Source organism: Anguilla rostrata, chromosome 13, assembly GCF_018555375.3.
Source record: "Anguilla rostrata isolate EN2019 chromosome 13, ASM1855537v3, whole genome shotgun sequence".
Lineage (NCBI taxonomy): Eukaryota > Metazoa > Chordata > Actinopteri > Anguilliformes > Anguillidae > Anguilla > Anguilla rostrata.
In genome coordinates this window covers 4,928,532-4,953,903 of record NC_057945.1, presented here as the reverse complement: position 1 = coordinate 4,953,903, position 25,372 = coordinate 4,928,532, and the positions used below count along the sequence as shown (strand labels likewise).

At 42.6% G+C, this 25,372-nt stretch overlaps 1 protein-coding gene and 29 non-coding genes across 30 annotated transcripts in view; 10 read left to right on the top strand and 20 right to left on the bottom strand.

Annotated features, from left to right (window-relative positions):
- Window positions 1-3,703, bottom strand: part of pfkmb (phosphofructokinase, muscle b) — a 33,850-nt gene extending 30,147 nt beyond the window's left edge. The window contains exon 1 of the mRNA XM_064305677.1: window positions 3,370-3,703. Within this exon, the coding sequence (XP_064161747.1) occupies window positions 3,370-3,457 (88 nt within the window). The 5' untranslated portion in view covers window positions 3,458-3,703. The remainder of the gene's footprint in view (window positions 1-3,369) is intronic.
- Window positions 3,704-11,310: 7,607 nt separating this feature from the next.
- On the bottom strand, window positions 11,311-11,383 carry trnak-cuu (transfer RNA lysine (anticodon CUU)). Its single transcript has one exon. It is a non-coding gene; the product is annotated as a tRNA-Lys (tRNA).
- Window positions 11,384-11,511: 128 nt separating this feature from the next.
- trnan-guu (transfer RNA asparagine (anticodon GUU)) lies at window positions 11,512-11,585 on the top strand. The gene has a single exon. It is a non-coding gene; the product is annotated as a tRNA-Asn (tRNA).
- Window positions 11,586-12,679: 1,094 nt separating this feature from the next.
- On the bottom strand, window positions 12,680-12,753 carry trnat-cgu (transfer RNA threonine (anticodon CGU)). The gene has a single exon. It is a non-coding gene; the product is annotated as a tRNA-Thr (tRNA).
- An 84-nt stretch (window positions 12,754-12,837) lies between these two features.
- On the bottom strand, window positions 12,838-12,910 carry trnak-cuu (transfer RNA lysine (anticodon CUU)). The gene has a single exon. It is a non-coding gene; the product is annotated as a tRNA-Lys (tRNA).
- Window positions 12,911-13,037: 127 nt separating this feature from the next.
- Window positions 13,038-13,111, top strand: trnan-guu (transfer RNA asparagine (anticodon GUU)). Its single transcript has one exon. It is a non-coding gene; the product is annotated as a tRNA-Asn (tRNA).
- Window positions 13,112-14,205: 1,094 nt separating this feature from the next.
- On the bottom strand, window positions 14,206-14,280 carry trnat-agu (transfer RNA threonine (anticodon AGU)). The gene has a single exon. It is a non-coding gene; the product is annotated as a tRNA-Thr (tRNA).
- Window positions 14,281-14,364: 84 nt separating this feature from the next.
- trnak-cuu (transfer RNA lysine (anticodon CUU)) lies at window positions 14,365-14,437 on the bottom strand. Its single transcript has one exon. It is a non-coding gene; the product is annotated as a tRNA-Lys (tRNA).
- A 126-nt stretch (window positions 14,438-14,563) lies between these two features.
- Window positions 14,564-14,637, top strand: trnan-guu (transfer RNA asparagine (anticodon GUU)). Its single transcript has one exon. It is a non-coding gene; the product is annotated as a tRNA-Asn (tRNA).
- A 1,094-nt stretch (window positions 14,638-15,731) lies between these two features.
- On the bottom strand, window positions 15,732-15,805 carry trnat-agu (transfer RNA threonine (anticodon AGU)). Its single transcript has one exon. It is a non-coding gene; the product is annotated as a tRNA-Thr (tRNA).
- Window positions 15,806-15,889: 84 nt separating this feature from the next.
- trnak-cuu (transfer RNA lysine (anticodon CUU)) lies at window positions 15,890-15,961 on the bottom strand. Its single transcript has one exon. It is a non-coding gene; the product is annotated as a tRNA-Lys (tRNA).
- Window positions 15,962-16,086: 125 nt separating this feature from the next.
- Window positions 16,087-16,160, top strand: trnan-guu (transfer RNA asparagine (anticodon GUU)). The gene has a single exon. It is a non-coding gene; the product is annotated as a tRNA-Asn (tRNA).
- Window positions 16,161-17,251: 1,091 nt separating this feature from the next.
- On the bottom strand, window positions 17,252-17,326 carry trnat-agu (transfer RNA threonine (anticodon AGU)). Its single transcript has one exon. It is a non-coding gene; the product is annotated as a tRNA-Thr (tRNA).
- An 83-nt stretch (window positions 17,327-17,409) lies between these two features.
- On the bottom strand, window positions 17,410-17,481 carry trnak-cuu (transfer RNA lysine (anticodon CUU)). The gene has a single exon. It is a non-coding gene; the product is annotated as a tRNA-Lys (tRNA).
- A 126-nt stretch (window positions 17,482-17,607) lies between these two features.
- On the top strand, window positions 17,608-17,681 carry trnan-guu (transfer RNA asparagine (anticodon GUU)). Its single transcript has one exon. It is a non-coding gene; the product is annotated as a tRNA-Asn (tRNA).
- A 1,086-nt stretch (window positions 17,682-18,767) lies between these two features.
- trnat-agu (transfer RNA threonine (anticodon AGU)) lies at window positions 18,768-18,841 on the bottom strand. Its single transcript has one exon. It is a non-coding gene; the product is annotated as a tRNA-Thr (tRNA).
- Window positions 18,842-18,923: 82 nt separating this feature from the next.
- On the bottom strand, window positions 18,924-18,996 carry trnak-cuu (transfer RNA lysine (anticodon CUU)). The gene has a single exon. It is a non-coding gene; the product is annotated as a tRNA-Lys (tRNA).
- Window positions 18,997-19,119: 123 nt separating this feature from the next.
- Window positions 19,120-19,193, top strand: trnan-guu (transfer RNA asparagine (anticodon GUU)). Its single transcript has one exon. It is a non-coding gene; the product is annotated as a tRNA-Asn (tRNA).
- Window positions 19,194-20,283: 1,090 nt separating this feature from the next.
- Window positions 20,284-20,357, bottom strand: trnat-agu (transfer RNA threonine (anticodon AGU)). Its single transcript has one exon. It is a non-coding gene; the product is annotated as a tRNA-Thr (tRNA).
- An 84-nt stretch (window positions 20,358-20,441) lies between these two features.
- On the bottom strand, window positions 20,442-20,514 carry trnak-cuu (transfer RNA lysine (anticodon CUU)). Its single transcript has one exon. It is a non-coding gene; the product is annotated as a tRNA-Lys (tRNA).
- A 126-nt stretch (window positions 20,515-20,640) lies between these two features.
- On the top strand, window positions 20,641-20,714 carry trnan-guu (transfer RNA asparagine (anticodon GUU)). Its single transcript has one exon. It is a non-coding gene; the product is annotated as a tRNA-Asn (tRNA).
- A 1,096-nt stretch (window positions 20,715-21,810) lies between these two features.
- trnat-agu (transfer RNA threonine (anticodon AGU)) lies at window positions 21,811-21,883 on the bottom strand. The gene has a single exon. It is a non-coding gene; the product is annotated as a tRNA-Thr (tRNA).
- An 84-nt stretch (window positions 21,884-21,967) lies between these two features.
- trnak-cuu (transfer RNA lysine (anticodon CUU)) lies at window positions 21,968-22,040 on the bottom strand. The gene has a single exon. It is a non-coding gene; the product is annotated as a tRNA-Lys (tRNA).
- A 119-nt stretch (window positions 22,041-22,159) lies between these two features.
- trnan-guu (transfer RNA asparagine (anticodon GUU)) lies at window positions 22,160-22,238 on the top strand. The gene has a single exon. It is a non-coding gene; the product is annotated as a tRNA-Asn (tRNA).
- Window positions 22,239-23,327: 1,089 nt separating this feature from the next.
- Window positions 23,328-23,401, bottom strand: trnat-agu (transfer RNA threonine (anticodon AGU)). Its single transcript has one exon. It is a non-coding gene; the product is annotated as a tRNA-Thr (tRNA).
- Window positions 23,402-23,485: 84 nt separating this feature from the next.
- On the bottom strand, window positions 23,486-23,558 carry trnak-cuu (transfer RNA lysine (anticodon CUU)). Its single transcript has one exon. It is a non-coding gene; the product is annotated as a tRNA-Lys (tRNA).
- Window positions 23,559-23,684: 126 nt separating this feature from the next.
- Window positions 23,685-23,758, top strand: trnan-guu (transfer RNA asparagine (anticodon GUU)). Its single transcript has one exon. It is a non-coding gene; the product is annotated as a tRNA-Asn (tRNA).
- Window positions 23,759-24,854: 1,096 nt separating this feature from the next.
- trnan-auu (transfer RNA asparagine (anticodon AUU)) lies at window positions 24,855-24,928 on the bottom strand. Its single transcript has one exon. It is a non-coding gene; the product is annotated as a tRNA-Asn (tRNA).
- An 84-nt stretch (window positions 24,929-25,012) lies between these two features.
- trnak-cuu (transfer RNA lysine (anticodon CUU)) lies at window positions 25,013-25,085 on the bottom strand. Its single transcript has one exon. It is a non-coding gene; the product is annotated as a tRNA-Lys (tRNA).
- A 128-nt stretch (window positions 25,086-25,213) lies between these two features.
- Window positions 25,214-25,287, top strand: trnan-guu (transfer RNA asparagine (anticodon GUU)). The gene has a single exon. It is a non-coding gene; the product is annotated as a tRNA-Asn (tRNA).
- The last annotated feature ends 85 nt before the right edge of the window (window positions 25,288-25,372 follow it).

The following is a 25,372-nucleotide window of genomic DNA, read 5'->3' as shown; positions in this document are numbered from 1 at the left end:
AGTGATTTAGCTGGACATGCCAACAGTAGAGAAGCAAGCTGGACAGGCCACCAGTAGAGAAATACTGATTTAGCTGGACATGCCACCAGTAGAGAAATACTGATTTAACTGGACATGCCACCAGTAGAGAAGCAGTGATTTAGCTGGACAGGCCACCAGTAGAGAAGCAAGCTGGACAGGCCACCAGTAGAGAAATACTGATTTAGCTGGACATACCACCAGTAGAGAAATACTGATTTAACTGGACATGCCACCAGTAGAGAAGCAGTGATTTAGCTGGACATGCCACCAGTAGAGAAGCAAGCTGGACAGGCCACCAGTAGAGAAATACTGATTTAGCTGGACATTCCACCAGTAGAGAATACTGATTTAGCTGGACATGCCACCAGTTGAGAAATACTGATTTAACAGGACATGCCATCATTAGAGAAGCAAGCTGGACAGGCCACCAGTAGAGAAATACTGATTTAACTGGACATGCCATCATTAGAGAAGCAAGCTGGACAGGCCACCAGTAGAGAAATACTGATTTAGCTGGACGTGCCACCAGTAGAGAAATACTGATTTAGCTGGACATGCCAACAGTTGAGAAATACTGATTTAGCTGGACATGCCACCAGTAGAGAAATACTGATTTAGCTGGACGTGCCACCAGTAGAGAAATACTGATTTAGCTGGACATGCCACCAGTAGAGAAATACTGATTTAGCTGGACATTCCACCAGTAGAAAAATACTGATTTAGCTGGACAGGCCACCAGTAGAGAAGCAAGCTGGACAGGCCACCAGTAGAGAAATACTGATTTAGCTGGACATACCACCAGTAGAGAAATACTGATTTAACTGGACATGCCACCAGTAGAGAAGCAGTGATTTAGCTGGACATGCCACCAGTAGAGAAGCAAGCTGGACAGGCCACCAGTAGAGAAATACTGATTTAGCTGGACATTCCACCAGTAGAGAAATACTGATTTAACTGGACATGCCACCAGTTGAGAAATACTGATTTAACAGGACATGCCATCATTAGAGAAGCAAGCTGGACAGGCCACCAGTAGAGAAATACTGATTTAACTGGACATGCCATCATTAGAGAAGCAAGCTGGACAGGCCACCAGTAGAGAAATACTGATTTAGCTGGACGTGCCACCAGTAGAGAAATACTGATTTAGCTGGACATGCCAACAGTTGAGAAATACTGATTTAGCTGGACATTCCACCAGTAGAAAAATACTGATTTAGCTGGACATGCCAACAGTAGAAAAATACTGATTTAGCAGGACATGCCACCAGTAGAGAAATGGTGCTTTAGCAAACAGCCTGTTGTGTAAGGCTGTGGGGATTTCATCGTCTGTCTCTCTTAAACATGCAGGCAGATTTAAAGGGCAAGGAGTCTGGATTAGGTTACAACAAATTCACCCGTGGCAGCTCGCATTTCAACAGAGCAGAACTGCGGAATGGGGCAGTATTCCCTCCTCTACTGCCCCATGTCATGTGACCTAAAGGTCACGCCTGTAAAATTATCCCCTTATGACAGCAAGAAGAGGAGAGAGGGAGAGAGGGAGTCTTAAAACACAAATTGTTTCTGTGGCTTACCTCTCTTATCTAGACAGTAGGGATGATATTTTGATACATTTTGGGGACGATGTGATAGCTAATTGTCAAATCTAACTGATGAATAAAGTGCTATTAGTAAAAGAAAGTGACTGAATTAGCCAGCTGGGAGGGACAGAGGAAAGGAGGGAGGGAGGGAGAAGATATTTCCAAGCAAAGGTCAGGATTAACAGTTCCGGAAATCCAGACAAAAAATTCACTAGCAAGAAGGAAAAAAAACTTTATATATAACGTGCTACATGATCACATTATACAGGAGGAGACACTAGAAAAGGTCAAAGGTGAATAATATCACTTAATTAAAGGTCAAGGCAACAGCGTGTCATAAAATGGTTTCTGCCAACTTGAAAATAATTCTCTTTCTACAAACCTGAGAAGAAGTGTATGAGGTTGTTGTTAACATTCAAGAAATCCCTGACCACTAGTTTTATTTATTTAAAATTTTTGACAATCATTTTGAAATTAAAGGCCACTGATATATAATAATTAATTAATACAGACTGTAATCAGTTACAAATTATAATTTGCAAATGTGTATTATACTTTCGAACTCATTTTATTTTTTATTAAACTTTAATTTCATTTTTTTTACAATGTCAAATTTTGATGTTCACAAACTCAAGTAACACACAAGTAAACAAATGTTAATTTTTTCTTGGCAGTCATGCATTATTACGAGAAAGGCTAACATATTTACATGCACCCTTGCATTTAGTTGCATCAATAAAGTCATAAACAAATGTTGACAAAACAAACAAATCTGTCTCTGAGAGCAGAGAGACAGTTTAATTGCCTGCAGCAACAGTTTAAAGATGCTATTTAAAGCGAGTTCACCACAGTTATTGCTAAGGCTCAGAGAGGTGGCCAAGTAAAAGGAATGTCTTAATTCAAATGTTTGAGCCACGTTGTTTATATTGTATATTATTTCAAATACTTCTGGTCCTTCCCCTCTCTCTATATCATCCTGACTTCCCCAGCCAGGGTCCAGAGTTTTGTATTACGTGCACTACCTTTCTGATTAGTTAATCGCAGGTAGCTACTCATGTCAATGATGAAATTACATTACATTACATTATAGGTTCTTAGCAGACGCTCTTATCCAGAGCGACTTACAACAAGTGCATTACAAAACTCAGAGACAAGCGCTTTACAACATTCCTGCAAGAGAGCTACAATAGGTATAACTTTGCTTAGGTATAAGTGTGAATTGTACACCCTATTTTTTTTTAAATGATGCAATGCGATTAATATCAATTTTTAGAAAAGCAGAGTCCCTTATTTGCCATCACAGTTTCACAATTATTTCAGTTCTTTATTAATATAGCTATCATTGCAAGTCCCACGTCATCAGTGTTGTGCAGAAATCTTGTATCATTTAAAAAAGGAATCCTGGTAGACATTATGGCACAAAAAAGTAGACTGACAAAGTTGAACAGGCAGAAAAAAATGACGTACAAGCTATTTGCTCAACACAGATGGCAAGCAAATATTAAAACTGAAGCACTGACTGTTCAGGATGTGCCTATAAGTTAACTGCGGTGGAGACATTTTGAATAGGAGCGAACCCTTGCAGCCTGACAGACATGCCACGTGTTCTACTGCGAAAACCTTTATCCTCCTTGAACAAAATCAGATGAACTGAATTTCTCTTCCTATCGAAGTTCTCCTTACAGTGATGAGCTTCCATTCCAGGGCGTAAAGGAAAATAACATTTTACCATGTGCCTCCTGCCCACCCCACACTGCGCATAGCTTACCCTGGGCATCACCCCCAGAGGTGAGCACCGCGATGGAGCGGCCGACACCCAATTTGTTGGTGTCGACTGAACTCTCCGGCTGATGCATGGCGTTGGCAGGCGACCGCGGGCGGCCTAAAGGAGAAAGGGAGGAGAGGGAAGAAAAAGAGGTGTAGAAACAGAAGGCAGAGGCGGATAAGGCCGACCCAGTTCGCTCTCCGTGAAAGCTCCCCACAGGCTAGCTCCTTGCTTCTTGGGGATGAGTGGGGGCAAGATATCAGTTTATAAGGCGCTGCGTTTCCATGCTATCAAGTACACCAACGCGCAAACATGTTCGCGTGCACGCACACACACACACACACACACACACACACCTCCCTCCACCCTGAACTAAATATAAAATCAGCCACCCCAACCCCCTGCTCCTAATATTAAATCAACTCTGTCACAAACTTTTTTCAATTTACAACAACAGCAATAATTTCTACAAGTAATGTGTGAAAGGTGATCTCAGTGCACAATCAATAATGGTTTATATTGTGTAATTATATCTTTATTTTGTGGTTTGAATGTCAACAAGAACTTTCAAGTTAATGTTGTAAGGAAATGTTTTGTTTAGGTACCCAGGCCTGTGTTACCTTGCAGCTCTGGGTGCCTTGTGACCATGTGGAACATGGATTGTTCGTGTTTCCAGTGGCAACAACCCTGAGATGAGAGGGCCAGTATTGCCTGTGACCTGGGTTGACTTTTTTGGGATGATCAGGTTACATCTGCAGTATGTGGGTGCTTGGCAGAATTCAAGTTGCATCATCATGCGATTTTGAGTGCCAATACATGTTGGATGTATCATCTAAATCTAAAGGAACCGATCAGGAAAACAGGAGTTCTGCAAATGGCATCAGACTCAAGCATATTCACATTTATTATTAACATGACAAGGCCCTTAAATTTGAGAATATAATTCAACTGTCTGTTATTTTTCTTTTGTCTGTTTGCTTCTTAGACACATAAACACTTTTCCTTAATTGAATTAACCACCAGCTCAAAAAATATAATTGAATTAACCACTAGCTTAAATGCTTGTTGTCTACTGAAGCTTGGCCAGGCTCAGCAGAAATATGCTAATTCTGCAGCTGCCCTTCATGTTAATAAACGTGAAATATCACTTTTTAAAATGTATTTTATTAAACATACATTAAAATGCTTGGATCCAAAGATGTAAAAATACAGAGTTCTGTTTCTATTCATTTAGCCGTTTGTTCCTTCTAGTGATGGCCAAACAGAAGTATAATCTTAAGCATGAGAAATATCTTTTTTTTTTTTCCCTTTTGGGCTTTATTTGACAGATCAGTGGAGAGAGACAGGAAGAACAATGAGGAGAGAGAAGGAGAGACATGCGACAAAGGTCAGCGGTCGGAGTCGAACTGCCGATGTCACAGCTCACAATGAGCATAGGGAAAGCGTTCTACGGGCTGCACCACACGAGACCTGAAATATCCCTTTTTAAAGTGTATTTTATTAAACAAACATCAAAATGCTTGGATCCAAAGATGTACTGTAATGGGAAAATACAGATTTCTGTTCCTTTCTATTTATTTAGCCTTTTCTTCCTTCTAGTGAAAGAAGGCAAAAGCCATGTTTGGCCAAACAGAAGTATAATCTTACTCAAATGTACAGGTTCCAATTAATGTACAAAATCAGATAATGATTACGTTCCTTTTGTCCTCCCTGGATCATGTGTTACAGACATCAGCTCACGGTAGAGACTCAAATCAAACCTGTAAACAGTGGAGTGATTTAATGAACTGAAAGTCAGGATTTCAGGATACAGTAGCTCAGTCGTGCCTGGCCACTAGGTGGAGCTGCTCGTTTCATCCTGCACAATTGGAGCGGGAGGCCTTGACTGGGAATGGTCTGTTTTAGCTAAGCTGAGCTTCATGTGATGGTTTATCGGCCAACCTGAGACGTCTTTCGCTGCGACCAGTGTATCAGTTGGAGGGAAGGAGAGAAAACATTGTGTGCCATCAGCACAGTAGTGACAAAACAGGCCATGGGATGAGAGGACGGAATGTAGCATAAATGGAGAATAACAGCAGTTTCGCTGGAAAGTTAGCATACTACTTTATCAGCGAATACCCTGCATCCTGGCTGGAGCCTATCCCAGCATGCAGTGGGTGAATGGTACCACGGCAGGGCCCGCACAACCTTCACTCACACGACATACCTACGGGCAATTCAGAGTCTCCGATTAGACTGTGTCCAATGTCTTTTGACTGTAGTTGGAAATCTGAGTACCTGGCAGAAACCCAGGCAGGCACGGGGACAGCCTGTAGACTCCACACAGGAAGGCCCTCGGCTAGGAGTCAAGCTTGGTACCTTCTTGCCACGAGGGCGACAGTACTATGCACAGTCTCATCTACACTCCCCTTAGAAATGCTGATGCCAGCAGATCCCCTGGACCGGAAATTGTGTGCCGGCCCTTTAAGAGTGGGGTGATCATTGAATCAGCTTCACTAATAACTGAATCAAGGTACAAGATGCAGAGCACCTGTGGGGAAGAGGATGAGAGGTTGGGGCAACAGGCTTTAAAAAGACTCACCCGAGGAAGAGAGTCGTGAGGAGCAGAATGAAGCTTTCTGAAGCAATGACGTGATTGAGGCAATTGCGTTGTTTGAGGTGTCGTGTCACGAAGCATTTGACGCCCGCCTCTCTAGTGACATCTCCTGGTCAATAAATATGCCTGTCATTATCTTTACAGCGGAGATATACTGGAATTAGTGAAACACAGCCTCTTCACTCTAGACTGTAAAATTCAGTTTTGAATATTAATGCCATTCCCATGTATTCTCACCCCCCCTCCCCCCCAAATGAGTCTATTCATAAAAGGTGTTGTAGAAATTAAACATATTGAGTGATGATGACAATTATAGATAATTATTGACAATTATGAGAATTATTTTTAAAGTGAAATGAAAAGGTAATGTGTGTTTCATGAGTGTAAATTCAGTCCTATTGCCCAGTGCCTCATCCATATCCTCTCACATGCCTGGTAAAACAGAACACATTGAAACAATAAATTCAATGATTTGTAAAAAAAAAAAAAAAAAAAGAAATGACCATTTATTGGGTCATATTAATAGAGTATTACTGGAGTCCAGCTAACCCAGTAATCCTGCTTTGTGAAATAGGGCCTAGAATAGCTAAATACCAAACGAGGAAAAACACAAAATAGCTGCACATAATAAGTGTATTTAGAAATGTAAAACATATACTGTACAAAATCTATATCTGTTGAGATGGGTTATGTCTTCACATTTATTACATGGCTATGCTACTGTAGACCTAGATTTAAATAATGTGTCTGAATAAATTAGCCAAATCAGACATGATTATAGGCCAGGGACAGCTTCATGCAGACAGCAGTCGTTATCTTTTTATAATTTAATGTTTATTTTATATTGCTTCTATTGATATGTCAGGTGATCTGAAATGAGTTGGCTAACATTAGCTAGCTAGCTACTGTATGTTGACCACAAGGGCTGGCGTAAGAAAACAACCGACACTTCTGACAATTTCAAATAATAAAAAAGATATTACAATCCAGGCTTTGTCTTTGTTAATTAAAAAAAAATGTTATTAGTGCATAAGTCGTTGCACATGTTAGTATAAGGCTGGCAAAATACATCCATGACAGTCATGTAATTGTTGAATAAAGTAATTTCCTACTCTAAGAAGTAATCAGAATGACCCATTCCTGAGTGATATTTGGAAAAGTTCTCTCATGGCTAAAAAATCCCTCCCAATAAACACCATCCCATTTGTGAACATTTTACAGTTACGTTCATTTTACATTGACTAAAATGAATTGTCTAGTGAACGCATATGGCCCATTAGCATGTTTTATCAGTTTTAATTGTGTTTTTAACAGCTTAAGTTTAACTAATAAAAGAGCATTTACCAAATAATAAGGGTGGCAAATTACCATAACCACCATAGATATCCATATAATTGTGAAGCAATTTTAACCTGTGATAATATACTTTGTAGCCAAACTATTTTAAGCAATTTCACCAATTGTTTCCTTCTACCAATCCACTTTCCTTTTCTCAATGAATACTTTGTGCTTCAGTAAAATATATTCACATTAAGATGGGTATCCACCGAACTGCAGAGTCATCCCCTGGGTTTGACCAGTGCAGGCACAGCATAGCACTCACATAAAGTCAAACAGCCACATACACAGGTATTACTCACAGCACAACCCGTTGCCTTGATCAGAACCATGCAGTGTGCTTCTCAGAATCCAGAGTCCCACACAGGTAACCAGTCCAGTGCAGAGAAACAACTTGGAGACCAGAACAACCAGCTCCCACATTGTGCCTCTCACATACAGCTCCCATGTTGGAATTAATTGATATTAATAGAAGTGATGTCACTTTATACCCTTAGTTAGAATCTGCTCCCAGCAGGAGTGTATGTGTATTGTGCTTCTATCTTTGCACAGGGCACCATCTTATGCAATTAATTCTGTGGGGGGGGGGGGGGGGGGGGGGGGGGGGATCCACAGATGCTCCCATCCTGAGCATATTTTTTGGTTCTGATATTGCTACCGATGCCATGCTGATACCGTATCTACGGAGCAGCGTGGATTCACTCATTTAACTGCCTGGGACTGCTACTACAACACGACTTGTGAATGCAGAGACTCAACTGCAATGCATTTGTCTCTCCATTTTGGACAGCTTATGTGGAGGGAATTAGGCTATTGAAAACAGATTACAATCAGGTTTTCTCAGTAATGCTGTCAAGTATGCCCCGAGCTGTTCAACGATCACATTTTTTCAAATAGGCAGCACAATGTACTACATAAGCAATCTGCTTACTGGACAGCATAAAAAAACTGAAGTCTCATCATCATAATAGCTTACACTAAGCTATTGGAGGCTGAATAAATTTAAGCCCTTCTAAATAAAAATTTAAAAACCCTGCACAAATCAGGTTCAGTCTCACCAATATTTTGTTCTGTTATTTGAAGTATTAACGGATGGTGACTAATAAACTAACTAAAACATTGCCTAAATGCTTCGATAAAGGTAGCCTAAATACCAGTGGCAGTTGCTGAGCTGAAAATTGATGAGGTGGAAAAATGTATTATTATTATTATTATTATTATTATTATTATTAATAGGTCAAATGTGTTTTCCTGCCACACAGACAAAGATATTAATTTTTAAAAATTATTTTAACTTATTTCTGCAATATCCTTGTTGTACATGTGACTTAAGCATGGGACCAAGGACACATCTGAGCATGTCTGTTGAGTGAAAAATTTGTACTGTTTCTGATGTGCTCCCCATAGGTTTCTATTGGCGTCACAGTCTCTACATATTTTATACTCCAAGGTTTGCTCCGAAAGTAATTTCCATCTGAACCTTAGTTTAGAAAACAAAACCAAGTTCAGCATATATTTAAGTGGATGATCTGGTAGCTGCAGTGCAACCATCCATCATAAAAACAAACAATGATTTAAAAAATATCTTAGTCAGTCTACTCGATTTTTTAGCCTCCATCCTGATTATGCATGCAATCAGATGCTTGGGTCATTTAGCTACAATAACATTCTGGCTGTTCTGGCTTTGGCTTTAACAATTATCTTTCTTTTGTAAGCGAAGTAAAAAAACTGACCCTCTCTGGGATAGTACCCAAGCAATGGTACTATCCCACCTGGACTACTGCAACTCTCTTCTGGCTGGACTACCGGCATCTGCCATCAGACCCCTGCAACTCATTCAGAAGGCTGCAGCTCATCTGGTCTTCAACCTCCCCAGTCACTCCCACGTCCCTCCCCTGCTCACTACCCTCCACTGACTGCCTGTTATGACTCGCATCAAATTTAAAACATTGGTCCTAGCATACCAGGCAGTCAAGGGATCAGCCCCAGCATACCTCCACAAGATCTTCAAACTAGAGCCCGAGCGATATATCGGTTTGGCCGATATATCGGCCATTATTTGACTTTTTTGACAACATCGGGATCGGCAGTTAATATTCCCCACTGCAAGAGTGTCTGCACAGATTGGATTGCCGCAATAAAGGTATGTATATTTTTTTAATTAAATGCGTTTATACGACCACTATGTTTATCAATCCTCATTATAAAGCGAGCGAGCTAGCTAACATATTTGGTTCACTTTAGCAAGCTAGCTGGCTAGCAAGCCTTTATATAGTGGCAGTGAGCACATAAGCAGCGTAGGATCTACATTTCCAGAGGACATTGCTGTATTCTCAACTAAATAACCAGCCAAAATAAAATGGTGATTGAATGCGTCACATTTGTTTTTTTAATCTGAGATAATGATATTAGCTACTATATGATGCTGTGACAATAGCCAACACGTTATTGCAAGCGAGTGTGTCATCTAGTCACGCGTCATCATAGCAAGCTAACCAGACAGTAAAAACGCAGACAAAACACTTCTAACGTGGATCATTTTAAGCCATGTTATCTACCTTTGTTGTGATAACATGAGAGAAGGATTGCTGCTGGAGAAGTGAATCAACCAACACTTAGCGCGATTAACCTGCACGAAAGTGCATTGTAGTTTTTTTCACCACTGAATCCTTATGGACAAGCCTCACGTTACGTCAATGAGTTTCATCTAACATTACACTTGATTAACTCATTAGCTCCGCTAAATAATGTCTTACTCTTTGAGATCATGTAGTAGGAATAAAATAAGAAAATATAATTCATTTAACTTACTGAGAATAAATAATAAGAAATAATGAGGCTATGTCAATAGCTAATGCGTTATTGCAAGTGAATGTGTGTCATCTAGTCACGCGTCACAGCGCATTGTAGTTTTTTTCACCTCCAAATTCTTATGGACAGGGAAGCTCTCTAGATAAAGTCTTACTCTTTGAGATCATGTAGTAGGAATAAAATAAGAAAATATAATTCATTTACTGAGAATAGATACTAAGTAATAATAATAACAAATTAACAACAACAACAACAATAATAATATTCATAAAAATACGTTTGAAACTGGAAAACCGATTTTTTTAAATTAATTTTTTTATAGATGGCGAGAAAAGAAAGGAGTAAAAGCAACGTGTGGAGTTATTTTGAATTCACACCACTTGAAGATGGTATATATATTTAATTTAATATCATCTTTTACATTTTTTTATCTATCAAAAAGTTATTTGTGTGTTTATTTTTATTTATGTGTTTGCTTATAAGTTAAATGTCCTCAAATATAGAAACTTTGATAAAATAAAAGTTTTTCAAATTGATTTGTAAATGTTGAACTTTTTGACAAAATATCGATCAAAACATCGGTATTCGGTGGGCTAGGACTCTCCAAAATTGGGATCGGCATCGGTCGGGCTCTACTTCAAAACCTACATGCCGGCCTGACCGCTCCGTTCCACTACCTCAGGACGCCTGGCACCTCCCCCTCTTCGCACCCCCCTCTTGTCTGTTCTGGCCACACGATGGTGGAATGACCTCCCCGTGGAGGTCAGAACAGCTGCGACACTGACCCACTTCAAAAAACAACTGAAGACTCACCTCTCCCCATCCCTCCCTCCCTCCCTGAAACCTCTAAATTGACTGTAAGCTTAGGGTTGTAACTAGGTAGCTGCTTTGTAGGTGACTTAATGCAGACAAAAGCCTGCATGTTGTTGTTGCTGTTCTTGTTTGTGTTAGTGTTAATCAGTTTAACCTACAGGGTCCAAGTTGAACTATGCGGTTGTTCCCTGCACTTGGAATGGTACTTCTCCTTTGAGTTTTCGACACACATGTTCCTGGTTATGGTTATACACTTTGATATACGTCGCGCTGGATAAGACCATCTGCCAAATGCCGGTAATGTAATGTAATGGACCTGCGGGAACCTGCTCTTTCAAAACCCCTTTTATTCATTAACATTTTTTTTTTTTTTGAGGAAAAGAACACGCCCAACGTGGGGCTCGAACCCACGACCCTGAGATTAAGAGTCTCATGCTCTACCGACTGAGCTAGCTGGGCCCCTCCTAGATAATCGGGAAAACCACCACATCCTGGAAGTGACACCGCCTTGGTGCCTGACGTTCTCACGTAGGATAGTGGCACGACTCAAAAAAAAAAAAGACACCTAGGGACACGCTCACACGTCAGTCTCTGTGGTGCAATCGGACAGCGCGTTCGGCTGTTAACCGAAAGGTTGGTGGTTCGAGCCCACCCAGGGACGGCAGGCTTTTGTCTAGCTTGTCATCTTGAGATCACAGTGACACTGGAGTCCCAGTAATGGAGTCGGTAGCAAAGTCCCAGGTATAAACACCAGAAAAAAAGGACCAGCAACAGGAATGCAGAAGGAAAAATGTAATTGGCGAAAAAATATATAATCCAATCATTGCAGACCAAAATGTTTGATCTTCATCAAAAAATGAAAAAAGCCAAAAAAAGGTTGATCTCACCCAAGTCTTTATCACTGGTAGGGTCCCACGCTGAGTGTTAAGCAAATATAGAAAACAGGTCCAAACAATTCAATAATCATGGTAATCTGACGATTCCAACAGTGTCCTCTAAGAATTCACATGCAAGCAATTAGGGCAGAGTTAACATACCAGAGGTAAGTACCTGTCGATGGAGGCTATCAAAATTAAGGGGACCTGCTTTAAGGACTATTGTTAGGCTATATATCAATAAGGAGAGCAGGTGTCAATGTTATCAAGTAATGTGATGATGGGGAGTCATGCCATAATAATTAGGCAAGTGGAAGAATGAAAATTGATTAGTTTTTATTTACCTAAATCAGGGGTTAAACTGGGGGATGTGTGTCTTTCGTATTTTCATGAATTTTTGCTTTGAACACCACCATAATTAATCTCATTGAATTTTTAGCCAGCAGTGGGTTGGGGACTACAAAATGTAGCAATTTCATGCGATACTTCTTGGTTTCTGGGTGTATTTTATGATGAGAAAGGGCAACATTCCCAATATAATCGTTAACACCAGTTTACTGAAAACTGTCTCTTGCAAAGAACAGAAGTTTCAAAGTTATATCACTGGAAATATTTACCCAATCTCATAAAATGATAACTCATTTTGTAGCTCGGTTTCGGAACATTCGCATGAGATGGGGGAAAAAAGCATGGCATCATGAAACACGTATCCAAAGCATATGTTTAGTCACACGTGTCCTGAACGATCGTGTCGCCAGCCCTGGCCTCGGGCTGACCACTGTTCGCACACGACCTAGAGGAGAATCCTATCTCTGCCCTTTGCGTACCAGGAAGGAGACGGTCAGGCTTGGGGGGTAAAAACCAAAGGAATCGTAGACGGTGGCACCGCTGGGATTTGAACCCAGGATCTCCTGTTTACGAGACAGGCACTTTGACCAACTAAGCCACGGCGCCAACCGGTAGGCACGACCTGCGGGAACCTGCTCTTTCAAAATCCCTTTTATTCATTTACTGAAAACTTTTTTGAGGAAAAGACCACGCCCAACGTGGGGCTCGAACCCACGACCCTGAGATTAAGAGTCTCATGCTCTACCGACTGAGCTAGCCGGGCCCCTCCTAGATGTTGGGGAACCACCACTTCCTGGAAGTGACACCGCCTTGGTGCCTGACGTTCTCACGTAGGATAGTGGCACGACTCAAAAAAAAAAAAAGACACCTAGGGACACGCTCGCACGTCAGTCTCTGTGGCGCAATCGAACAGCGCGTTCGGCTGTTAACCGAAAGGTTGGTGGTTCGAGCCCACCCAGGGACGGCAGGCTTTTGTCTAGCTTGTCATCTTGAGATCACAGTGACACTGGAGTCCCAGTAATGGAGTCGGTAGCAAAGTCCCAGGTATAAACACCAGAAAAAAAGGACCAGCAACAGGAATGCAGAAGGAAAAATGTAATTGGCGAAAAAATATATAATCCAATCATTGCAGACCAAAATGTTTGATCTTCATCAAAAAATGAAAAAAGCCAAAAAAAGGTTGATCTCACCCAAGTCTTTATCACTGGTAGGGTCCCACGCTGAGTGTTAAGCAAATATAGAAAACAGGTCCAAACAATTCAATAATCATGGTAATCCGACGATTCCAACAGTGTCCTCTAAGAATTCACATGCAAGCAATTAGGGCAGAGTTAACATACCAGAGGTAAGTACCTGTCGATGGAGGCTATCAAAATTAAGGGGACCTGCTTAAGGACTATTGTTAGGCTATATATCAATAAGGAGAGCAGGTGTCAATGTTATCAAGTAATGTGATGATGGGGGAGTCATGCCAAAATAATTAGGCAAGTGGAAGAATGAAAATTGATTAGTTTTTATTTACCTAAATCAGGGGTTAAACTGGGGGATGTGTGTCTTTCGTATTTTCATGAATTTTTGCTTTGAACACCACCATAATTAATCTCATTGAATTTTTAGCCAGCAGTGGGTTGGGGACTACAAAATGTAGCAATTTCATGCGATACTTCTTGGTTTCTGGGTGTATTTTATGATGAGAAAGGGCAACATTCCCAATATAATCTTTGACACCAGTTTACTGAAAACTGTCTCTTGCAAAGAACAGAAGTTTCAAAGTTATATCACTGGAAATATTTACCCAATCTCATAAAATGATAACTCATTTTGTAGCTCTGTTTCGGAACATTCGCATGAGATGGGGGAAAAAAGCATGGCATCATGAAACACGTATCCAAAGCATATGTTTAGTCACACGTGTCCTGAACGATCGTGTCGCCAGCCCTGGCCTCGGGCTGACCACTGTTCGCACACGACCTAGAGGAGAATCCTATCTCTGCCCTTTGCGTACCAGGAAGGAGGCGGTCAGGCTTGGGGGGTAAAAACCAAAGGAATCGTAGACGGTGGCACCACTGGGATGCGAACCCAGGATCTACCTGTTTACTAGACAGGCACTTTGACCAACTAAGCCACGGCACCAACCAGCAGGCACGACCTGCGGGAACCTGCTCTTTCAAAATCCCTTTTATTCATTTACTGAAAACTTTTTTGAGGAAAAGACCACGCCCAACGTGGGGCTCGAACCCACGACCCTGAGATTAAGAGTCTCATGCTCTACCGACTGAGCTAGCCGGGCCCCTCCTAGATGTTGGGGAACCACCACTTCCTGGAAGTGACACCGCCTTGGTGCCTGACGTTCTCACGTAGGATAGTGGCACGACTCAAAAAAAAAAAAGACACCTAGGGACACGCTCGCACGTCAGTCTCTGTGGCGCGATCGGACAGTGCGTTCGGCTGTTAACCGAAAGGTTGGTGGTTCGAGCCCACCCAGGGACGGCAGGCTTTTGTCTAGCTTGTCATCTTGAGATCACAGTGACACTGGAGTCCCAGTAATGGAGTCGGTAGCAAAGTCCCAGGTATAAACACCAGAAAAAAAGGACCAGCAACAGGAATGCAGAAGGAAAAATGTAATAGGCGAAAAAATATATAATCCAATCATTGCAGACCAAAATGTTTGATCTTCATCAAAAAATGAAAAAAGCCAAAAAAAGGTTGATCTCACCCAAGTCTTTATCACTGGTAGGGTCCCACGCTGAGTGTTAAGCAAATATAGAAAACAGGTCCAAACAATTCAATAATCATGGTAATCCGACGATTCCAACAGTGTCCTCTAAGAATTCACATGCAAGCAATTAGGGCAGAGTTAACATACCAGAGGTAAGTACCTGTCGATGGAGGCTATCAAAATTAAGGGGACCTGCTTTAAGGACTATTGTTAGGCTATATATCAATAAGGAGAGCAGGTGTCAATGTTATCAAGTAATGTGATGATGGGGGAGTCATGCCATAATAATTAGGCAAGTGGAAGAATGAAAATTGATTAGTTTTTATTTACCTAAATCAGGGGTTAAACTGGGGGATGTGTGTCTTTCGTATTTTCATGAATTTTTGCTTTGAACACCACCATAATTAATCTCATTGAATTTTTAGCCAGCAGTGGGTTGGGGACTACAAAATGTAGCAATTTCATGCGATACTTCTTGGTTTCTGGGTGTATTTTATGATGAGAAAGGGCAACATTCCCAATATAATCTTTGACACCAGTTTACTGAAAACTGTCTCTTGCAAAGAACAGAAGTTTCAAAGTTATATCACTGGAAATATTTACCCAATCTCATAAAATGATAACTCATTTTGTAGCTCTGTTTCGGAACATTCGCATGAGATGGGGAAAAAAAGCATGGCATCATGAAACACGTATCCAAAGCATATGTTTAGTCACACGTGTCCTGAACGATCGTGTCGCCAGCCCTGGCCTCGGGCTGACCACTGTTCGCACACGACCTAGAGGAGAATCCTATCTCTGCCCTTTGCGTACCAGGAAGGAGGCGGTCAGGCTTGGGGGGTAAAACCAAAGGAATCTTAGACGGAGGCACCGCTGGGATTCGAACCCAGGATCTCCTGTTTACTAGACAGGCACTTTGACCAACTAAGCCACGGCGCCAACCAGCAGGCACGACCTGCGGGAACCTGCTCTTTCAAAATCCCTTTTATTCATTTACTGAAAACTTTTTTGAGGAAAAGACCACGCCCAACGTGGGCTCGAACCCACGACCCTGAGATTAAGAGTCTCATGCTCTACCGACTGAGCTAGCCGGGCCCCTCCTAGATGTTGGGGAACCACCACTTCCTGGAAGTGACACCGCCTTGGTGCCTGACGTTCTCACGTAGGATAGTGGCACGACTCAAAAAAAAAAAGACACCTAGGGACACGCTCGCACGTCAGTCTCTGTGGCGCAATCGGACAGCGCGTTCGGCTGTTAACCGAAAGGTTGGTGGTTCGAGCCCACCCAGGGACGGCAGGCTTTTGTCTAGCTTGTCATCTTGAGATCACAGTGACACTGGAGTCCCAGTAATGGAGTCGGTAGCAAAGTCCCAGGTATAAACACCAGAAAAAAAGGACCAGCAACAGGAATGCAGAAGGAAAAATGTAATTGGCGAAAAAATATATAATCCAATCATTGCAGACCAAAATGTTTGATCTTCATCAAAAAATGAAAAAAGCCAAAAAAAGGTTGATCTCACCCAAGTCTTTATCACTGGTAGGGTCCCACGCTGAGTGTTAAGCAAATATAGAAAACAGGTCCAAACAATTCAATAATCATGGTAATCCGACGATTCCAACAGTGTCCTCTAAGAATTCACATGCAAGCAATTAGGGCAGAGTTAACATACCAGAGGTAAGTACCTGTCGATGGAGGCTATCAAAATTAAGGGGACCTGCTTTAAGGACTATTGTTAGGCTATATATCAATAAGGAGAGCAGGTGTCAATGTTATCAAGTAATGTGATGATGGGGGAGTCATGCCAAAATAATTAGGCAAGTGGAAGAATGAAAATTGATTAGTTTTTATTTACCTAAATCAGGGGTTAAACTGGGGGATGTGTGTCTTTCGTATTTTCATGAATTTTTGCTTTGAACACCACCATAATTAATCTCATTGAATTTTTAGCCAGCAGTGGGTTGGGGACTACAAAATGTAGCAATTTCATGCGATACTTCTTGGTTTCTGGGTGTATTTTATGATGAGAAAGGGCAACATTCCCAATATAATCTTTGACACCAGTTTACTGAAAACTGTCTCTTGCAAAGAACAGAAGTTTCAAAGTTATATCACTGGAAATATTTACCCAATCTCATAAAATGATAACTCATTTTGTAGCTCTGTTTCGGAACATTCGCATGAGATGGGGAAAAAAAGCATGGCATCATGAAACACGTATCCAAAGCATATGTTTAGTCACACGTGTCCTGAACGATCGTGTCGCCAGCCCTGGCCTCGGGCTGACCACTGTTCGCACACGACCTAGAGGAGAATCCTATCTCTGCCCTTTGCGTACCAGGAAGGAGGCGGTCAGGCTTGGGGGTAAACCAAAGGAATCGTAGACGAGGCAGCCGCTGGGATTCGAACCCAGGATCTCCTGTTTACTAGACAGGCACTTTGACCAACTAAGCCACGGCGCCAACCAGCAGGCACGACCTGCAGGAACCTGCTCTTTCAAAATCCCTTTTATTCATTTACTGAAACTTTTTTGAGGAAAAGACCACGCCCAACGTGGGGCTCGAACCCACGACCCTGAGATTAAGAGTCTCATGCTCTACCGACTGAGCTAGCGGGCCCCTCCTAGATGTTGGGGAACCACCACTTCCTGGAAGTGACACCGCCTTGGTGCCTGACGTTCTCACGTAGGATAGTGGCACGACTCAAAAAAAAAAAAGACACCTAGGGACACGCTCGCACGTCAGTCTCTGTGGCGCAATCGGACAGCGCGTTCGGCTGTTAACCGAAAGGTTGGTGGTTCGAGCCCACCCAGGGACGGCAGGCTTTTGTCTAGCTTGTCATCTTGAGATCACAGTGACACTGGAGTCCCAGTAATGGAGTCGGTAGCAAAGTCCCAGGTATAAACACCAGAAAAAAAGGACCAGCAACAGGAATGCAGAAGGAAAAATGTAATTGGCGAAAAAATATATAATCCAATCATTGCAGACCAAAATGTTTGATCTTCATCAAAAAATGAAAAAAGCCAAAAAAAAGGTTGATCTCACCCAAGTCTTTATCACTGGTAGGGTCCCACGCTGAGTGTTAAGCAAATATAGAAAACAGGTCCAAACAATTCAATAATCATGGTAATCCGACGATTCCAACAGTGTCCTCTAAGAATTCACATGCAAGCAATTAGGGCAGAGTTAACATACCAGAGGTAAGTACCTGTCGATGGAGGCTATCAAAATTAAGGGGACCTGCTTTAAGGACTATTGTTAGGCTATATATCAATAAGGAGAGCAGGTGTCAATGTTATCAAGTAATGTGATGATGGGGAGTCATGCCAAAATAATTAGGCAAGTGGAAGAATGAAATTGATTAGTTTTTATTTACCTAAATCAGGGTTAAACTGGGGGATGTGTGTCTTTCGTATTTTCATGAATTTTGCTTTGAACACCACCATAATAATTCTCATTGAATTTTAGCCAGCAGTGGGTTGGGGACTACAAAATGTAGCAATTTCATGCGATACTTCTTGGTTTCTGGGTGTATTTTATGATGAGAAAGGGCAACATTCCCAATATAATCTTTGACACCAGTTTACTGAAAACTGTCTCTTGCAAAGAACAGAGTTTCAAAGTTATATCACTGGAAATATTTACCCAATCTCATAAAATGATAACTCATTTTGTAGCTCTGTTTCGGAACATTCGCTGAGATGGGGAAAAAAAGCATGGCATCATGAAACACGTATCCAAGCATATGTTTAGTCACACGTGTCCTGAACGATCGTGTCGCCACCCTGGCCTCGGGCTGACCACTGTTCGCACACGACCTAGGGGAGAATCCTATCTCTGCCCTTTGCGTACCAGGAAGGAGGCGGTCAGGCTTGGGGGGTAAAAACCAAAGGAATCGTAGACGAGGCACCGCTGGGATTCGAACCCAGGATCTCCTGTTTACTAGACAGGCACTTTGACCAACTAAGCCACGGCGCCAACCAGCAGGCACGACCTGCAGGAACCTGCTCTTTCAAAATCCCTTTTATTCATTTACTGCAAACTTTTTGAGGAAAGACCACGCCCAACGTGGGGCTCGAACCCACGACCCTGAGATTAAGAGTCTCATGCTCTACCGACTGAGCTAGCCGGCCCTCCTAGATGTTGGGGAACCACCACTTCCTGGAAGTGACACCGCCTTGGTGCCTGACGTTCTCACGTAGGATAGTGGCACGACTCAAAAAAAAAAAGACACCTAGGGACACGCTCGCACGTCAGTCTCTGTGGCGCAATCGGACAGCGCGTTCGGCTGTTAACCGAAAGGTTGGTGGTTCGAGCCCACCCAGGGACGGCAGGCTTTTGTCTAGCTTGTCATCTTGAGATCACAGTGACACTGGAGTCCCAGTAATGGAGTCGGTAGCAAAGTCCCAGGTATAAACACCAGAAAAAAAGGACCAGCAACAGGAATGCAGAAGGAAAAATGTAATTGGCAAAAAATATATAATCCAATCATTGCAGACCAAAATGTTTGATCTTCATCAAAAAATGAAAAAAGCCAAAAAAGGTTGATCTCACCCAAGTCTTTATCACTGGTAGGGTCCCACGCTGAGTGTTAAGCAAATATAGAAAACAGGTCCAAACAATTCAATAATCATGGTAATCCGACGATTCCAACAGTGTCCTCTAAGAATTCACATGCAAGCAATTAGGGCAGAGTTAACATACCAGAGGTAAGTACCTGTCGATGGAGGCTATCAAATTAAGGGGACCTGCTTTAAGGACTATTGTTAGGCTATATATCAATAAGGAGAGCAGGTGTCAATGTTATCAAGTAATGTGATGATGGGGGAGTCATGCCAAAATAATTAGGCAAGTGGAAGAATGAAAATTGATTAGTTTTTATTTACCTAAATCAGGGTTAAACTGGGGATGTGTGTCTTTCGTATTTTCATGAATTTTTGCTTTGAACACCACCATAATTAATCTCATTGAATTTTTAGCCAGCAGTGGGTTGGGGACTACAAAATGTAGCAATTTCATGCGATACTTCTTGGTTTCTGGGTGTATTTTATGATGAGAAAGGGCAACATTCCCAATATAATCTTTGACACCAGTTTACTGAAAACTGTCTCTTGCAAAGAACAGAAGTTTCAAAGTTATATCACTGGAAATATTTACCCAATCTCATAAAATGATAACTCATTTTGTAGCTCTGTTTCGGAACATTCGCATGAGATGGGGAAAAAAAGCATGGCATCATGAAACACGTATCCAAAGCATATGTTTAGTCACACGTGTCCTGAACGATCGTGTCGCCAGCCCTGGCCTCGGGCTGACCACTGTTCGCACACGACCTAGAGGAGAATCCTATCTCTGCCCTTTGCGTACCAGGAAGGAGGCGGTCAGGCTTGGGGGGTAAAAACCAAAGGAATCGTAGACGGAGGCACCGCTGGGATTCGAACCCAGGATCTCCTGTTTACTAGACAGGCACTTTGACCAACTAAGCCACGGCGCCAACCAGCAGGCACGACCTGCAGGAACCTGCTCTTTCAAAATCCCTTTTATTCATTTACTGCAAACTTTTTTGAGGAAAAGACCACGCCCAACGTGGGGCTCGAACCCACGACCCTGAGATTAAGAGTCTCATGCTCTACCGACTGAGCTAGCCGGGCCCCTCCTAGATGTTGGGGAACCACCACTTCCTGGAAGTGACACCGCCTTGGTGCCTGACGTTCTCACGTAGGATAGTGGCACGACTCAAAAAAAAAAAAGACACCTAGGGACACGCTCGCACGTCAGTCTCTGTGGCGCAATCGGACAGCGCGTTCGGCTGTTAACCGAAAGGTTGGTGGTTCGAGCCCACCCAGGGACGGCAGGCTTTTGTCTAGCTTGTCATCTTGAGATCACAGTGACACTGGAGTCCCAGTAATGGAGTCGGTAGCAAAGTCCCAGGTATAAACACCAGAAAAAAAAGGACCAGCAACAGGAATGCAGAAGGAAAAATGTAATTGGCAAAAAAATATATAATCCAATCATTGCAGACCAAAATGTTTGATCTTCATCAAAAAATGAAAAAAGCCAAAAAAAGGTTGATCTCACCCAAGTCTTTATCACTGGTAGGGTCCCACGCTGAGTGTTAAGCAAATATAGAAAACAGGTCCAAACAATTCAATAATCATGGTAATCCGACGATTCCAACAGTGTCCTCTAAGAATTCACATGCAAGCAATTAGGGCAGAGTTAACATACCAGAGGTAAGTACCTGTCGATGGAGGCTATCAAAATTAAGGGGACCTGCTTTAAGGACTATTGTTAGGCTATATATCAATAAGGAGAGCAGGTGTCAATGTTATCAAGTAATGTGATGATGGGGGAGTCATGCCAAAATAATTAGGCAAGTGGAAGAATGAAAATTGATTAGTTTTTATTTACCTAAATCAGGGGTTAAACTGGGGGATGTGTGTCTTTCGTATTTTCATGAATTTTTGCTTTGAACACCACCATAATTAATCTCATTGAATTTTTAGCCAGCAGTGGGTTGGGGACTACAAAATGTAGCAATTTCATGCGATACTTCTTGGTTTCTGGGTGTATTTTATGATGAGAAAGGGCAACATTCCCAATATAATCTTTGACACCAGTTTACTGAAAACTGTCTCTTGCAAAGAACAGAAGTTTCAAAGTTATATCACTGGAAATATTTACCCAATCTCATAAAATGATAACTCATTTTGTAGCTCTGTTTCGGAACATTCGCATGAGATGGGGAAAAAAAGCATGGCATCATGAAACACGTATCCAAAGCATATGTTTAGTCACACGTGTCCTGAACGATCGTGTCGCCAGCCCTGGCCTCGGGCTGACCACTGTTCGCACACGACCTAGAGGAGAATCCTATCTCTGCCCTTTGCGTACCAGGAAGGAGGCGGTCAGGCTTGGGGGGTAAAAACCAAAGGAATCGTAGACGGAGGCACCGCTGGGATTCGAACCCAGGATCTCCTGTTTACTAGACAGGCACTTTGACCAACTAAGCCACGGGCCAACCAGCAGGCATGACCTGCGGGAACCTGCTCTTTCAAAATCCCTTTTATTCATTTACTGAAAACTTTTTTGAGGAAAAGACCACGCCCAACGTGGGGCTCGAACCCACGACCCTGAGATTAAGAGTCTCATGCTCTACCGACTGAGCTAGCCGGGCCCCTCCTAGATGTTGGGGAACCACCACTTCCTGGAAGTGACACCGCCTTGGTGCCTGACGTTCTCACGTAGGATATGGCACGACTCAAAAAAAAAAAGACACCTAGGGACACGCTCGCACGTCAGTCTCTGTGGCGCAATCGGACAGCGCGTTCGGCTGTTAACCGAAAGGTTGGTGGTTCGAGCCCACCCAGGACGGCAGGCTTTTGTCTAGCTTGTCATCTTGAGATCACAGTGACACTGGAGTCCCAGTAATGGAGTCGGTAGCAAAGTCCCAGGTATAAACACCAGAAAAAAAGGACCAGCAACAGGAATGCAGAAGGAAAAATGTAATTGGCGAAAAAATATATCCAATCATTGCAGACCAAAATGTTTGATCTTCATCAAAAATGAAAAAAGCCAAAAAAAGGTTGATCTCACCCAAGTCTTATCACTGGTAGGGTCCCACGCTGAGTGTTAAGCAAATATAGAAAACAGGTCCAAACAATTCAATAATCATGGTAATCCGACGATTCCAACAGTGTCCTCTAAGAATTCACATGCAAGCAATTAGGGCAGAGTTAACATACCAGAGGTAAGTACCTGTCGATGGAGGCTATCAAAATTAAGGGGACCTGCTTTAAGGACTATTGTTAGGCTATATATCAATAAGGAGAGCAGGTGTCAATGTTATCAAGTAATGTGATGATGGGGGAGTCATGCCAAAATAATTAGGCAAGTGGAAGAATGAAAATTGATTAGTTTTTATTTACCTAAATCAGGGGTTAAACTGGGGGATGTGTGTCTTTCGTATTTTCATGAATTTTTGCTTTGAACACCACCATAATTAATCTCATTGAATTTTTAGCCAGCAGTGGGTTGGGGACTACAAAATGTAGCAATTTCATGCGATACTTCTTGGTTTCTGGGTGTATTTTATGATGAGAAAGGGCAACATTCCCAATATAATCTTTGACACCAGTTTACTGAAAACTGTCTCTTGCAAAGAACAGAAGTTTCAAAGTTATATCACTGGAAATATTTACCCAATCTCATAAAATGATAACTCATTTTGTAGCTCTGTTTCGGAACATTCGCATGAGATGGGGAAAAAAAGCATGGCATCATGAAACACGTATCCAAAGCATATGTTTAGTCACACGTGTCCTGAACGATCGTGTCGCCAGCCCTGGCCTCGGGCTGACCACTGTTCGCACACGACCTAGAGGAGAATCCTATCTCTGCCCTTTGCGTACCAGGAAGGAGGCGGTCAGGCTTGGGGGGTAAAAACCAAAGGAATCGTAGACGGAGGCACCGCTGGGATTCGAACCCAGGATCTCCTGTTTACTAGACAGGCACTTTGACCAACTAAGCCACGGCGCCAACCAGCAGGCACGACCTGCGGGAACCTGCTCTTTCAAAATCCCTTTTATTCATTTACTGAAAACTTTTTTGAGGAAAAGACCACGCCCAACGTGGGGCTCGAACCCACGACCCTGAGATTAAGAGTCTCATGCTCTACCGACTGAGCTAGCCGGGCCCCTCCTAGATGTTGGGGAACCACCACTTCCTGGAAGTGACACCGCCTTGGTGCCTGACGTTCTCACGTAGGATAGTGGCACGACTCAAAAAAAAAAAAGACACCTAGGGACACGCTCGCACGTCAGTCTCTGTGGCGCAATCGGACAGCGCGTTCGGCTGTTAACCGAAAGGTTGGTGGTTCGAGCCCACCCAGGGACGGCAGGCTTTTGTCTAGCTTGTCATCTTGAGATCACAGTGACACTGGAGTCCCAGTAATGGAGTCGGTAGCAAAGTCCCAGGTATAAACACCAGAAAAAAAGGACCAGCAACAGGAATGCAGAAGGAAAAATGTAATTGGCGAAAAAATATATAATCCAATCATTGCAGACCAAAATGTTTGATCTTCATCAAAAAATGAAAAAAGCCAAAAAAAGGTTGATCTCACCCAAGTCTTTATCACTGGTAGGGTCCCACGCTGAGTGTTAAGCAAATATAGAAAACAGGTCCAAACAATTCAATAATCATGGTAATCCGACGATTCCAACAGTGTCCTCTAAGAATTCACATGCAAGCAATTAGGGCAGAGTTAACATACCAGAGGTAAGTACCTGTCGATGGAGGCTATCAAAATTAGGGGACCTGCTTTAAGGACTATTGTTAGGCTATATATCAATAAGGAGAGCAGGTGTCAATGTTATCAAGTAATGTGATGATGGGGGAGTCATGCCAAAATAATTAGGCAAGTGGAAGAATGAAAATTGATTAGTTTTTATTTACCTAAATCAGGGGTTAAACTGGGGGATGTGTGTCTTTCGTATTTTCATGAATTTTTGCTTTGAACACCACCATAATTAATCTCATTGAATTTTTAGCCAGCAGTGGGTTGGGGACTACAAAATGTAGCAATTTCATGCGATACTTCTTGGTTTCTGGGTGTATTTTATGATGAGAAAGGGCAACATTCCCAATATAATCTTTGACACCAGTTTACTGAAAACTGTCTCTTGCAAAGAACAGAAGTTTCAAAGTTATATCACTGGAAATATTTACCCAATCTCATAAAATGATAACTCATTTTGTAGCTCTGTTTCGGAACATTCGCATGAGATGGGGAAAAAAAGCATGGCATCATGAAACACGTATCCAAAGCATATGTTTAGTCACACGTGTCCTGAACGATCGTGTCGCCAGCCCTGGCCTCGGGCTGACCACTGTTCGCACACGACCTAGAGGAGAATCCTACCTCTGCCCTTTGCGTACCAGGAAGGAGGCGGTCAGGCTTGGGAGGGGTAAAAACCAAAGGAATCATAGGCGGAGGCACCGCTGGGATTCGATCCCAGGATCTCCTGTTTAATAGACAGGCACTTTGACCAACTAAGCCACGGCGCCAAACAGCAGGCACGACCTGTGGGAACCTGCTCTTTCAAAACCCCTTTTCTTCATTTACTGAAATGTTTTTTGAGGAAAACACCACGCCCAACGTGGGGCTCGAACCCACGACCCTAAGATTAAGAGTCGCATGCTCTACCGACTGAGCTAGCCGGGCCCCTCCCAGACGATCGGGAAAACCACCACTTCCTGGAAGTGACACCGCCTTGGTGCCTGACGTTCTCACGTAGGATAGTGGCACGACTCAAAAAAAAAAAAGACACCTAGGGACACGCTCGCACGTCAGTCTCTGTGGCGCAATCGGACAGCGCGTTCGGCTGTTAACCGAAAGGTTGGTGGTTCGAGCCCACCCAGGGACGGCAGGCTTTTGTCTAGCTTGTTGTCTAGAGATTACAGTGACACCGGAGTCCCAGTAATGTAGTCGGTAGCAAAGTCCCAGGTATA